The 15,041-nt window shown below is 42.6% G+C and overlaps 1 protein-coding gene across 1 annotated transcript in view; it reads right to left on the reverse strand.

Annotated features, from left to right (window-relative positions):
- Positions 1-4,916: 4,916 nt before the first annotated feature.
- The window catches only part of galnt18b (UDP-N-acetyl-alpha-D-galactosamine:polypeptide N-acetylgalactosaminyltransferase 18b), an 88,700-nt gene continuing 78,575 nt past the window's right edge, over positions 4,917-15,041 (reverse strand). Inside the window, exons 9-11 of the mRNA XM_008288703.1 lie at positions 14,520-14,615; positions 9,516-9,680; positions 4,917-5,598 (exon numbers count right to left, since the gene is read on the reverse strand). Coding sequence (XP_008286925.1) covers positions 5,449-5,598; positions 9,516-9,680; positions 14,520-14,615 — 411 coding nt within the window. The 3' untranslated portion in view covers positions 4,917-5,448. The remainder of the gene's footprint in view (positions 5,599-9,515; positions 9,681-14,519; positions 14,616-15,041) is intronic.

The raw sequence follows: 15,041 nt of genomic DNA on the forward strand, positions 1-15,041 counted from the left end.
GTGCACAAATCATTTTCCTGTGCGTTACACCAGCTATAACTGTGTTTGTGACCGCTAAAGGCCTAGAATCCTTGAATCCTTGATCGTTTTTATTAATTAAACATGCAGACTGTTGGCACACATGATAAAACTGCACGTTTCAGTCTCCGTTTCCACATTAACATTATTAATTCCTGCACATTTTGCAAGCGCTATTTTTACACAGGATTTAAAATTCATCGGAGCGTAGTACATTTATTATTCACTGGTTGTATCCACTGCTATCTAATTTCATAGGATTATATCTGAAAATGTATAAATCATGAGACCTAAACGATACCTGGGAATCTTTTTTTTAAACAATATTCTAATGATATTACTTGTATTCAAACAGCTGGTTAAAGATCTCATTATCAGCCTTTTTAGCACAACTTCAGGCCTCCCCACGTGGACAAGTTCATTTCCGAATCCCTTACGCGCCATTACGCTCCTTTTACTCCACATGCGGTCCCGACAGGTTTGCCGCAAAACAGCATTTGTCAGCCGCTTCATTTGCATAGGTCAACGCGTTCGAGTGCAAGACAAAAAGGCCAAAGATTAAAGTTACATCTGCATCTGAAGGCAATTACATCCTGTCAGGTCCTTTCAGTTAATACGCTCACCTATGCTCTGACGCCGGGGGATATCCGTGGATGTGCAGCTTAGGACCTGTAGCCATGGCAACGCAGTTACAACTCCGATTCACTCTCACGGAAAACAATTAACAGTGACATTTATCCACATGTGAAGCGTTTTGGCTGCGTGGTGAACACAAATTTCACACCCACGTGCATTGTTCCAGGGCTTTTTTTTTTTCTTCCTCTCTCTCTGTGCTTAAACATTCCCTATAACACTGCTGGCTTGCTGGAGCTTGTAAGAGAAGAGTCATTTCATCTTTGGCAGGGTTTATGTTTATTTTTAACAGAGAGGTAGCTGCTTAGACTATTCCCAGTTTCTGTTTCTGTGTGTGTGTGTGTGTGTGTGTGTGTGATGTCCCATACGCCCCGCAGTACTGACAGCTTCCCCTCAGCTACCTGTGGCTCACCTGCAGGAGAGACAACAGAGAAAAGCTCCTCTCTGGATCCTGGGGGGCGTTCAGATATTCTCACTTCTGACAAGCTGCTTCCTTTTGCCATATGGTATTCAAAACTCAGCTGATTCCCCTGATCACACCGCGACTTCTGCCAGGAATATATTCCTCAATGTTTTATGTCTCTGTGTCGGGGGCAGAAAATAATGACAAGACGTGATAGGTTGCCTCTCAGAGCTTTCTCCCGCAAGAGGCGAGAAAACATGAATTATAGAGGCATAAAGAGATAGAGATGCATGGAGACGGAGGAGAGGGGGGTGGCTTAGGTTTTATTTTAAGGAATAGTTTGACATTTTGGGAAATATGCTTATTTGCCTTCTTTTTTGTTGTTGTTGAGAGTTGCAGACCCTCGTGGTGTGTTTCCAGTCACAGGGTTAAAACTTGTCTCAGCAACACGACACTGGGTGAAATTAGGCCGTAACGAATTGCTGCTTTGACCTGCTCGTTCAATAGTTTATATACTAGTGTTGGGTTGCTTACCCAAACTAAAATATGGTTTCACTGGTTCTGTGTTAAACCCAACAAGCTCAAATTTGACCTTAAAAGTGCTGAAACAATGTGCATGTGACATTTAGAACAACACAAAAAAGTACTGGGCCACAACAATCCCACGTCTTCACAGTTTTCTCCCCCATGAGTAGAGTTAACCCAGTACTGGACTGGTGCTGGGCTGCAAGGTTCACATCCCGGTGAGGACACCCGGGATCTTTCTGCGTGGAGTCTCCATGTTCTCCCCGTGCAGCGTGGGTTCTCTCCGGGTTCTCCGGCTTCCTCCCACAGTCCAGAAACATGCTGAGGTTAATTGGTGATTGTAAATTGTCCGTAGGTGTGAATGTGAGTGTGCTTGGTTGTCTAGACATTAAACTGCTGCAGTCAGACTGTTCACATCCCATAATACTGATGCTATTAGCTGGTTGTCGATCTAGAAGGTCTGAGATTGCTCAGGAATAGTCCTACGCAACTTTAAATCTGTCCAAAATGATTCAAAATTTATTTAGAATGACAGAAAAAATGGTCAGAATGACTCAAAACTGTCAAATATTTTTTCAAAATTTGCCAAACTGACAAAATTTCACTAAACAATGACTCACAAATTTCCCCCAAAACAAAGAAAATGGCTAAAATCAGTCCAAAATTGTCCAAAATCACTTACAAATTCCCCAATTCCCTCCAGCCCTGTGATAGACTGGTTACCTGTCCAGGTGAACCTGAGTTCAGCTGGGATAGACTCCAGCCCCCCACGACCCTAATGAGGATTAAGGTGTAGAGATGATGGATGGCTGAAACAATTAGAACTTCACAGGTTTACAAAGAAGTACTGGGCCACAACAGTCCCATGTCTTTGGCACTTTTCTCCCCATTGGACCATGAGTATAATTAACCCAGTACTGTATTAGTGTTACAGTGACCTAACTGAATCATTTTTTGTGTTCCTAGGAGTCCATAAACCTTCCCAAAAAAAACAACAAAAACCAAAGCAGTGAGGTTTACTGGTAGATGGTTTTGTGACTTTTGGAACAGGAAGACGTTTCTCCGAGCCTCCAGTCTTCACACCAGGCTGAACAAACCCACTGCTGGCGCCGTACAGATATGACAGTGGTGTCGACTCTCTCATCTGACTCTGTGCAAAAAAGAATGCAAATATTTCTCCAAATGTCAAGCTGTCGCACAAAAAGGAGACAATAGCAGAGAATAAGAGAAACCTGGAAGTAGAATAAATGTGAACACTTCTTAAATTTGTCCAGCACATATCAAATAATGAGGAGAACCAGAGATGCAGCCGATATGCCAATGAAGTAATTTCTCTGTTTTAACATTTTGTTTGCGTCTTCACTAAAAATATTGTTTATGAGCAATTTTTAGGTGTCGTTTAAAAAGTACTTTAATCTTTTAATCCCTCTATCTGTCCTGGTTTAGGTTATTTTTCTGATACCTCTAATGTCTGAGATAATTGTGCTATAATTAGCATGTGCTAATCTACATCTTCCTATTCTACGTTATAGTCAAATGTTTCAGCAACATGTTTATACTGAAAGCAACACTGACGGAAACTTTCAGCACAGAAAAGATAATTAAATCGGTTTAACGGGGACGACCACAAAACTGGGAATCAAGGACTGATGTTTTCTTTTTTCAGTTTTTTCCTGGAAACCCAGAGAGTCGCTTCTTTTTCAGTTAACATCACGATTCCCACAAATAATGCGCAGTGCCCTTCGGGTTCATGTAATTTCCTCCTACAAGACTTCAGCATATTTCTGCAAAGTTTAAGCATTCTCAATTATAAGAAATAAAATAAAAACTTTCTCATGTCAGAAATACAACTTTCATGACAGCTGCTCCAGAAAGGCAGCGGACTCACTGTTTAATTCCCATAGCAGGGCAAATGACTGTAATTTTGCAAATGCTAGATCTCAAAGGGAAGACAGACACATTATCGCCTTGTCTTCGTCGAAATCAGGCCAGCACTTCTCCGAGATATTACATGTGAGTCATGCTCGCGCTGAGGCAGCTCCATCACTGTGGGATACAGCTGGATGTATGTCGTCCTCCAGATATTACAGGAATTAAACTCTCTGCAGTTTACTTTGTGCCAACCTAGAAAGAAAAAGTCAAGTTATGTTGTAGCACAAGATGATGCGCTAAATCAACAAGGCTGGAAAATGTATGTAGGATAACAGAACACTCAGCATATTCTGTGCACACACAACGTACAGTCCAGTTCAAAGCTGAATGTTTGGAAAGCACAGCAGCAGGTAATCAGGATGAGAGGTCAGCTCCAAATAAAGTGCACGGGAGGACTGTTTTGATGTGGAAAACGTGAGCGCGCACGCACGCTCTCATTGCTTACAGTATATTAAGATGAGCTGGTGGGGAGGTCCTTTTGATGAAAGTGGGTTTCCATGTATATTTAATGGCATGGTTTGCAGAGCGCCGCTTGGATGTGGATGGTAATGAGGACTGGCATGTTGAAAACAGGCTGTGCCACTTGTCTCCTCCCCAGGTGCACATAACAGTGAGAGCTGAAAGCTGCCCCGTTTCTCAGCTTCTGCCCCTGTATTTGTCATTACAAACTGACAACATCACTTCAAATGACTCGGCGCTTTCTAGTGCCGTGAGCGTGCACGTACATTAGTCCGTATGTGGAGGAAAAGGTTGCTTTTAATGGACAAATCTGCAGCGGCTCAAACGCTCAACACACTGCATTAAAAACAGTTAAAAAACATGCAGACTGACAGAAACAAAAGGTAATGTAGAAGGTACAATAACTAATATTATAGCACAGGAGCAGAAGCTTCTCTCATGTTTTAGAGTTTTTCTTACTTCTTCCTCTCAGTCCTCTGCTGGAGAACTAAGAAAATAAGATCTGGTTTTATCATTCAGATTGCACGATGTACAGATTTATACAGGCTAATAGAGCCTAAATCATAATTAAATCCATGAGCCTCAGCAGCTCATCACTTTCTATTGTCCCCTGAAAACTTCTTCTGTTTTGTAATTCGTTTCTGTTAAACTGTTTGTTTGCTGTTCTCGTATTAGCGGCGCATTCTTTATGCTGCTTATGTGTTTTCAAATTGGTAAACAGGTCATTTGCTTGTGTTTTGTCCGTATGCATATGTTTTCCTTCGGAGCTGTCAGGGCGACTGTACGCATCAAAACATTTTCACAGCAGCAACAACAACAAAACACAGCAATTTGGGATTCATAGCAGATTCCAGTCCTTTCAATTCTCAGCCACTGGGTGACCTCTTTTGTAAAATGTGAAAGCTCGATTGTGCTGCTGGCAACAAATAAAAAAGCCACTCCGGGGTTCACATCGTTGTTCTTTTACTGTTATATATTACAAATATTCAAAATATTTACATTTAGAAAATATCATTTTCTGATTTATTCCAACATTTCCCACAACTGTACAGCTGAGTCGCAATAATAAACCTACAAACCTGAGACACTAAAATCAAATAATTACAGCAGGGACAGATTCAGAAAGCTTGCTACACGGTAGCAAATATGAACAAAGTACAAAAACATATTGGACCCATTACGTCTTCCAAGTCAACAAAAATCTGACTGTACTGTATTTACCACAAAATATACTAAATATACTACCTTGTCAAATCTGCAAAATACCCGCCAACTATGGCTGATCCTGTAGGCAAAATAAAATGTTTAACATTTACGATGCGATGTCGACGGCTCGTCAGAGGACATCGTGGCGCTCAAAGCGAACTCGTTCAGCCGTGCACCGTTCATTCCTTCACCTCGCATACACGTGTGCACACAAAAGGAACAGCGTCTCGTCCGGTCGCTGTTCAGCTGCAGCGCGTCCTTCACGCAGTCGATCATAGGGAGCTGCTGCTAAACAGCACATTTGTGATGAACCATTTCTGTCCAGTGCATTTCTGCAGAGCCAGTTGGTAGCCAAACTCATTGTCGCTGCTCGCTGCAAGCTCGAGGCATCTCTTTGATTTCCTGTTTTGAATGGATCCTCCCTGAAAAGATAAAAGCAGGCTGGTTAAAATTGTGCCGGGCTCCAGAAGAATAATTTGTGTGCACAATGTAAGTTGCCTCCTTTAAACCCACAGAGCTGTGAGTGGATGTGGATGTGAGCTGCTGGAGCGCCCTGAGCTGGGTGTTTTGGCTGACTCACACTACCTTTCTCATCGGGCCTCACCAGATTGCATCAATATGGTTTAAAGGCAAAAACAACAATGCAATTGCCAGTGCAGTCATTAGCTGCCTTCCCAGCGAGGGCAAGATTCAGAGAGAATACACCTGATGAAAGGAGCGAATCCAAAGAGGGAAAACACAGAACGGAGAGAGAGAGAGAGAGATTGAAACAAAGGCTTGAAGGACACGAACACCTCGTATTAAGTGTAAGAGCCATTACAGTGTTGTTCAAAATCTATTATTTAATAGAGCAGAAGTCTGTGATTTATGGGGAGATGAGCGATGTGAAGGCCCGGAGAAGAATAAAACCTTTAGTGCAAAACGAAATAAGGTCCAACAATTTATAAACTTTAATATGGCAGCTGTTGCCAGAGTCTGAGCACAATGAGCACATCAGCTCAGTGAAAATATTACAGCGTGTCCTCATGAAATGAGGCAGGATTTTCTCATTACAGTGTCAGGGCTGACAAAGGGCAAGTGACTGAAGAAGAGGCAGTCAATACAGTGTGGAGAGAGCTGCGAGAGGAGCTCTTTTCACTGCCATGAGAGGAATGCAGCAGGGATGTGGGAGGAAAGAGACCCGAGGATTGGACAGGTTGTACAGACCGTGTGCTGAATTATTCTTTCTATATTTCCACAAGAGTTTGGCCTGTCTGCAAGGTCCAAAAGACATTTTTATAGTTAACAGATTGGCAGTAACTGCTGGAAGTGGGCATTTATGGACCATTATGTGGTGACAGCGTGAGCCAGGCCGTGGTGCACGATGGAGCACAATCACAGCATTAAACTGAAGCCTATCAGCATCAGGAACCAACATCCCTGATCCCGGTGCAGCGGCTCGTTGTGTGAGGTAGATATATTAGATTATGATATTTTGCATGAGAACAGCAGCATCACGTCCATGACAACTGATCAAGTCCAAGTTCTGAATTCAAAACGTTTCAGAACAAGTAAATTAGAGCCTGATGTTCCTGTTTACTGTCAACCTTTACGATGGAATAAAACTGCCCGAGCAGCTCTTCTCCAGAGTGACCCACAGCAGCATATTTACTGCATGACAAACTGAAAGAAACAACATCTAATTGTGTTACGCTGCGACACACTTGAAACAGTTCCTCGGTTACAGGCTGCTGTCGGCGGCAGAATCCCAAAACCTGCTCCGATGATTGCTTCATTTAGAGCAGCCGTAGTTCTCAGGGGGGACAGGGGAGAGTTCGGTGGAGGAGATGTCACACAAAATTACACTCTGAGGTGAAAGGGACAGAACTCTTCTCCACAAAAGGACTTTGTAGCTCGTCCCGCTGATTTGACTCACTTACCGACGTCGGTTGAAGTCGGAGCAACAGCCGAAGCTGTGACAGAACTCAGGAAATATATTAAGCCACAGTGTTAAAATCGCTGCCTAATGCGATGCAGGTTCCCCCCTGTGCCGCCCAAATAGCTCCGACCTATCGGGCCGTGGACACCCGGAGCGTCCTGTGGCGGATGCTGGCGGTGGCTTTTTTGGGTGTTGGGCCTCCGAGGCTCAGGCTTTTTCTGGCGCTTGGCCCTCGGATGTTTGATCTGATTAGGATGTGTTTGGAGGACGGGACGTCGCTTTGGGCCATTTCAGGGGAAGCCGTCGGTGTGTTTCTGTAGGAGGATGTGCTCGGCCTAGAACAACGTTTACACATCACTGCTACTCACTTGTCAGCTGTGTTTTGGTTGTTTGGTGGACAATAAGATCTGCTCACACTCTGAGGACGTCATTACATCTATTGTACGTGAACTCCCATAAATCCATTTACCGTATGAGCTATGAGCCGCTACTTTTTTCAAACGCTTTGAACACTGCGGCTTAAACAACGATGCGGCTAATTTATGGATTTTTACGAATTTGCCTCGAGATGAAAGTGACGTCGAGAGCGACGACGACAGAGAGACTGAGGAAGTGACGAAGTGATTCTGAGGCTGAAGAAGACGACTTTAGTGGTTTTAGTGCAGGAGGAAGATGAAGATAGCGATCAGTGACTTTTCCTGGTAGGCTGCTGGAGTTTTTATTTTCTTAACCAGCCGTGCTACAGGAACTGTTCGGGAAAATAGCATTTACGTATTTGTGTATGTTACCGGTATTTAATTAAAAGTTAAATAAAACTTTCTGTGTAAATATCTCAACATCGACACCTGCAGTTTAAAGACAAGTGCGGCTTATATTCAGGTGCACTCAGTCATCCGAAAATTACAAATCCTAGAAAACAAGATGTTCCTCATCCTCTCATCACAGTTTTAATTGTATTTAGTGATGGTTTTCTGCAAACAGAAGCTGCTCGTAGCTTCACTGACACCAATAGCTGCACCAATTTTCCAGAATGTACACAAATATTGACAAAACAGAATCAGAAGTTTCAATTCAAAAACTCAACACATTATTTTCTCCATCCAAAGTTGCTACAACAACTTAACATCTGTTGACAGTTGCAGCTATGTTTTTTCTTGCTGTGGCTCAGAGGGGCGACATCCCTGCTCTGAATCCTGCCTACGATGCTCTGATTGGCTGTCTCCAACTTAAGACTCAAGACGTGGGCGGCGATTCACGGGTTTGGAGGTACAACCCGGAGTCCCTGAAACTCTGCAGCGACTCCAGGTTTTGATCATGCAACTTATCTACCTACGTGAAACGTTGGCGCCTGAAGGGTTTCGCTAACGAATGCACGTGTGAGCGTATAGCGTGTGGGAAGGCTGCTGCTTGATTCAGGACGGTATGGCTCGCTATAGCGCTTTCATGGAATTTGCTACGCTATATACAGAACAAGAGAGACTTGCTGGGAAAAAAAAGAAGGCAACGCCCACACATGGCCACAAATCAGACAAGCAACGCGAGCTAAACGGTCCCACCCACCGAGCATGTGTTTGCTCTCTGCCCCACCAGCACATGACTAATCTTTACATCTGAGCACACATTTAATCTATTTCTCAAATCAAGGATTAGGAAAACCTCTCTGTGGTTCATGAGAGGTTGTGTTTTTTGAAGCAGTTTTGCACATTTTATTAGAAAGAAATGAAAGCATGTCAGCAGGTTGGAAGCACAGTATTGGAATGAACATGAAACCAACTTTCTCCTCCTATTTGAAGAGCGTTCTGTTCCCCAAAGTTGCCATGGCTGCATCAAGGGGATCTATTTATGCCTGACACTTTGCACATGTGCAGTCAAAACCGTGTTAATTATTGATGCCACATTTCAGACATGAGACGCTCCAGCCGTGCTGATATGTCCCCATCCCACTTACTAAGTTCACTGCTGAAGGATCAGTGTGAGAACATGCAAGTTGAGTGTGCAGAACTTTTTTTTTTTCCACACGTGTGAAGACAGTTCTCGCTGCAACACGCATCTCATTTGTGATTTTACACACATTTGACTAAAAGAGGAATAAATACGTATGATGAACGCTGCACTGACGGCATAGCAGAGCTGAAATCAAAGTAAATCCAGTTGGTCCACCGTTATGGGTCGTTGTGTTGTGAGGCGGCTGCTGGTTCTGTTGAAATACAGTTTGCAACCACAGAAAGACGGTCATTAAGTTTTACTGACTCCTCGCCTCCAAAATGCAGAATTGTGGAGCGCTCCGGCCTCACAGTGGATTAAAGCACCTGCATGATGAAGCGCTACCTCCACGGTCGCTGTCACTTTCAGCAAATTACCTGAACGGAGGCTTAACGAGAACACAAAACTGAATGTGGGTCGTGTGTCGTGTTTCGTCACCTGAGTGAAGAGCCAGTGGAGCTTCATGCGTTTGGCGGCGGCGTAGCTGCACTCGATGAGGCGCGGCCGGCCGTTCACGTCCACCAGGCACTTGTTGTCGTCGTCGTCGACGGTGGGACTGAGGAGCCCGATGTGCAGCTGCTGCGTACTGGTGTAATACACGTTCTGAAACAAACACCACAGGCTGCTGAGAACAAAGTCGGCGCTGCTTCGCCGTGCGCTCTGTACGACTGCTGCAGGTGACATTTAGATAATGGGCCTTCCACAGCTGTATATGATCATACAGGTGCTAAATTATGCAGCAAACGAGGCTTGCTCTTGGGTTGTCTTTGAGTATAAAAGAGACATCTATGAAGTTGATTTACATACACAAAATATGCATATTTATACGGCTTTCCTGACTGAATAGCGAGCAGGAAAACACCAGGCAAGGCAAACAAAAGAAGCTCATTATTAATTCAAGAACGGGGAGAAAACCCGACTAATTGTGCTCTCTGATGGAAACCTTCCCAACTGCCTTTTTTCAAGGGCAACTGTTTGCTCACATTAAGCTGACAAAAAGCCGCAAATCATTTGCAGGACCGAGGCTGCCTTCAGTTCGCCGCAGAGTGATAAACGAGAAAGACAATGATGTTCTGTGTGCTGACGATATGAAATCACTCATTTGTGCATCTTACAGAGGCGGAAGTAATTAAACAAACGTACTGCCGTGATGTACTTGATTGATTCGACAAAACAATGCATTTGTTTTGTTTTGTTTTTTTACAGTTTTTACTTGTCGTCTACTTTATTTAGCAAACTTCTGCTGCTCTAGTGCAAAATGTAATATTGCACTTTTTAAACCACCATAAACAGCCATTATTCCAACTTTACAGACAGCAAAAAACAAACAAACAAACATGCATTAACCCTATTCAGGACTTTCATACGTAGAAAGTGTTTCAGGGTCCAAAAAAGAACATGTGCACAATATTTGTTGGTAATTATTATAGACTTTACACTATATTATATATATATTTTCTGATTAGTTGACCTATTTGTGGTTCCAAATGCATGACAAATGTCCCTCTTTTTATATTTAAATTAAAGAAACAACCTAAACCAACAGGGTTAATGAAGGTTGAACCAAAGGATAAGGTCTCACTTGTGAGCCCCGACAGAACAGTGTTTAGCTGAGGCTGGTTTGTTCTCAGTTTTCTAAAATGTGAAATGATTTATTGACTGATCGACTGTTTTCTTCCTTTGGCTCCATCTCACAACCCTATAGATTTATTTGGTTACACGCTGCAGAGGCACAACCCTGACGTCGGTGGACTGACTCATTTCATCACCTGGCTGTAGGATGCGTCTCCACACAGATATGATGCAGACTGCACATAATTTCTATTTGCAAAGACCAAATGTTGCTCTTAACAGACGGAGAGCAGCAACGCACTTCGAGTCTGTCGGAAATGTAAAGAAGTGTAGCGGGAAAAAAATCTAATCGCAGAAGAAACCATCATTTCTAATCTACATCCTCCCACACGGGTGGAGGGCTTCCTAATTAAAGGGGAGGGCAAGAAACAGGAACTTCCAATCAGCATCCGTATTATTATTGCTAGATTAGACAGTATTATATATTGTATACAAGTAATGATAAAACATTTTCTGAAAGCTTGTCTTTATTACAACAACAATAATAATAATAATAAAAGCACAGAGCGTGAAAAGAGCTTTCGAGGAAACTTCAGATCAAACAATTTGGCATCTTAAGTCAAATAAAATCAAACCACTAAAAGCAAAGAGAACAAACAAGGCGACATTAAGTTGTGATGTTTTGTGTTTACGTTCATTATTTTCCATTTGAAACAAAACGACTTTCTGCTTAATGAGCTCCTCCTTCAGTCTGTGGAAAGACCTGCAGGCCATAAACAAAGCCTCCTGTCAGTATGAAGGCTCCCAGCTGGAAGTGTTTGGTTCTTAGAATGTTCTTAGAATGTTTACTGGAACATTGTTGCAGTGTTTTCAGCGGGAAGTTTTCTTTAAGTTCCTAGAACATTCCGGAAGAACATTCCCTAACAACATGCAAGAAATGTTTTGCAGTAACCCTCTTAAAATGTTAAATGACAACATTTATAAAAATAGTAAGTTTCTTACTAGAAGAACATTCTATAATCATTAACACAACAACATCCCCAAAACGTCCTCAGAACGCTGACCGCAAATGCTCCTCCTTTGTTAACGCGTCACATACCAGGAACGTTTCAGAAAAAAACATATGAGGCATCGATAACGTCCTGAAAACATTAAGAACGTTCCTCCTTTATCATCATATAAAGTTGTAAGAATATTTTTAAAATAACAACATAATCTGAGGCTTTAATAATATTCTGCTAACTTTTTTAGAACGTTTCTTGGAAACGTCCTTCCTTTGTTATCATGTAACGTTGTGGTAACGTTTTGTAGAGGAACATTCTATGATGGCTTATCTCAACAAAATGCCCAAAACATCTCTAGAACATTGCACCTAAAACGTTCTGTCTTTGTTAACATGTAACAATACAGGAACATTATTTGAAATTCTAAATGTTATTATAATATTCTTTGAACATTATATAGAAATTTTATTTTATTTTTTTTTAAACCCTTAAGAGAACCTATAGGGAATGTTGTGGGAACATTCGCTGCTAGCTGAATTAACAATAAAGACAGCTAAGAAGAGGTGGGAACACTTTGCATCACCTCCAGCCTTCCACACACAGAGAAGCCATTCTTATTATTCTTATTATTTATTACTGTGGCCGTCCTTTAGAAACAACCACCCGCAGTCGCTGCACTCGTAACCCACCTCCTACTTAACGCTAGTTGGTTTGAAAGTGCACTTAATGCGGCGAACGCTCCACGCAAATGCACAAATGGAAGGAGAAAGCGTGGGGAGAGGGTTTGGGGGCCGGAGTCCCCGGTGCTGCTGCTTTTCTTTGTATGTAATATGACTTTGTTGGCACATGAATGAGTGCGTGCTTCTGTTTCCACAGAGGTTGAGTGGACGCTTCTTTATTGCACACGCCGTTAGAAGACTGTGACCGCATGAGGCCCGGATCACTTCCGAGCAATCGGATATCAATACGTCTCGGGTGCATTCGCGACTGCACGTAGAGGATCGTATGTAAATGTCAGTTGTGAACAGAGCCTAAGTATGTCGTGCAGAAAACAGTTAAAGTGATCTCCACGCCTCCACTTCCACCGGCTACAGCAGCAAAGTGCCACTTACACATCCAGGCATCAGCATCAAGCATCTAATAATGTCACGGAGCCTGTTTCCACTGCACAATGAGCGTCTTTAAACCTTTTTTAAAATATATTGCTTAATGGTACTTGTACTGAAGTAAAGGATCTGAGTACTTCTTACAGCTTAAAGCAAACAAATGAACAAAAAGGAAAACTCAAAGGAGAGCGCGTTAATTGCTGAGCAGAATCCAAACGATAAGGAGCTAGAAAAAAAAAAGAGGAGGAGGAGGAGGATGAGGATGGGGGAAGTGAGATTCATATCAGAGTCAGATTGGGTTGGGAGCAGATGATTATGTAGGAAGTCTGTTAACAGAACCGGGCTAAAGATTGTCCCCACATTATCTGTCAGAGCACAACAAAATATTTTCCTTCACTGAAAAGAAAAAAAAGAAAAAATCAGGGCCATGTTTCCTGATTCTGTTTTTGTTCCCCTGCTTTTCTTCTTGCTGCTGTGATAACGCTCAAACTGCCTCCTTCACACCCACCTGATGTTAACAGTCTAATGAGTGTGAGTTTTACCTTTTGTTTTGTTTGTGCTGCTCACTTTTGGAGCGACAAGTGGTTTCTATTGTGTATGTTTTATTCCTGAAGCGCTGTATGTTTGCTGACAACGTGGTCTTGTAAAGCCGGCCGCGTGTTGGATTGTAAGCTGCTTCCTTTCATGTGAGCCTTTGCAGGTTTCGTTTACCGCAAGGTCCGGCTCTCCCAAAGCAACACCGGCGCCGACAACGACACGTCTGCTGTATCATTACAGAGGCAATCCAGCGGCTAATTCCTCCTCCATGATGTAACGCTGACACGTAAAAATGGAGCAGACTAGATCCGTCTTGCAGAGGAGATCCTTAATCTTATTAGAAATGCTGGGTGCTACTCCCAGCCTTTGTTTGGACATGCCCGGGAACGGATTCATAATTAGCAAGTTTTAACGTCACCCAGGTCTTCCAAGGTGCAGATGTTGGGAAAAAAAAAAAAAAAAGTGTGGATGGGATTCAAAAAGATTACACAGATTTCAGGCCTGAGGATTTCTCCTGAATCAGGTTTAATTCGTACAGCGGCGTGAATGTTAATACGGCCGTAATGAGTGTGAAACGTAGATCCGCTCGAATCAGGAGGGGATGATGTGAGCTCAAGCCGCGCTCCAGACGACAAGTTTACAACTGTCACAGCAAGGTTAAACAATCTGTGGGAACAATCTGCTCCGACGTAATGGGTTGGAGGGATCGATATGAGCTGGATGAGGCTGCAGAAATTAAATGATAATCAAGCCGCGCTAACGTCTGAAGACAAGCAACTCGTCGAGGTCTTTCGGGCTAAGTGTCTGAATGTGTAACAGATTTGCTCTCTTAGCACAAAGTAAACCTCTCGACATTAAATTAAAAGACAAAGGCTCAGGCACAATATAACTTAATCAGGATTTTACACCGTGTTTAGCCGATAATGTGGGATTTCTATTCGAAGTTAGGATGTGTCACCCCCAAATGGAGCCGTATGAAAAATAGAGATAAGTTTAATATGCGTTAGAAAATATCAAGGACTGTCATTGTAAAGGGCAAAACAGACCCGGTTCTGTTTTATGAGGTATCGCCACTGAAAAGGCAGAAAAAAAAAAAGTTATTTTTCTTTAAGATGGAACAAGTTTTATTGAGTGAGATAAAAAAAAAAAAAAGAAGCAAGATGGAAATAAAACACAGAGGCGATATATTAAATCTGGTGAGAGAGACGGAGAGGCGCTCTGACCTGCGGTGTCATCCCGTGGCAGAGATACAGGATGGGCACGTTGTCGTTGTCCGGACCCTGGTCCAGACACAGATCGTTCTTCAGGGAGTTCTTCAACTGGCAGACAAAGAAAACACACACAGAGTCACAAAGGAACACAGGAGGGAGAAGTCAGTGGTGTGGCAGCGACTACAAAACCCAGATAGTAGAATAGATTAGAATAGAATAGAATAGAATAGAATAGAATAGAATGCTTTTCATTGTCATCATACACAGAGTACAACGGAATTAAAAGACAACTCCAGTGATGCAAAAAACAAATAAAAAAGACAAATAAGAAAATATAAATATATTTACAAAAGGAGCCAGTAGGATGTAAATACAGTCAGCAATGAGCCAAATGGTAGAATAAATGTGTTGCACTGTTGAGGTAAGAACACTGTGGACAAATCCATCCATCATCTCTACACCTTAATCCTCACTGGGGACGTGGTACCATGGCAACTGTAACAAAGATGGCGACGGCTACAGTCTCAAAGTACT

The sequence above is a fragment of the Stegastes partitus genome, unplaced genomic scaffold (genome assembly GCF_000690725.1).
Source record: "Stegastes partitus isolate 25-593 unplaced genomic scaffold, Stegastes_partitus-1.0.2 Scaffold571, whole genome shotgun sequence".
In the NCBI taxonomy this organism is placed as follows: domain Eukaryota; kingdom Metazoa; phylum Chordata; class Actinopteri; family Pomacentridae; genus Stegastes; species Stegastes partitus.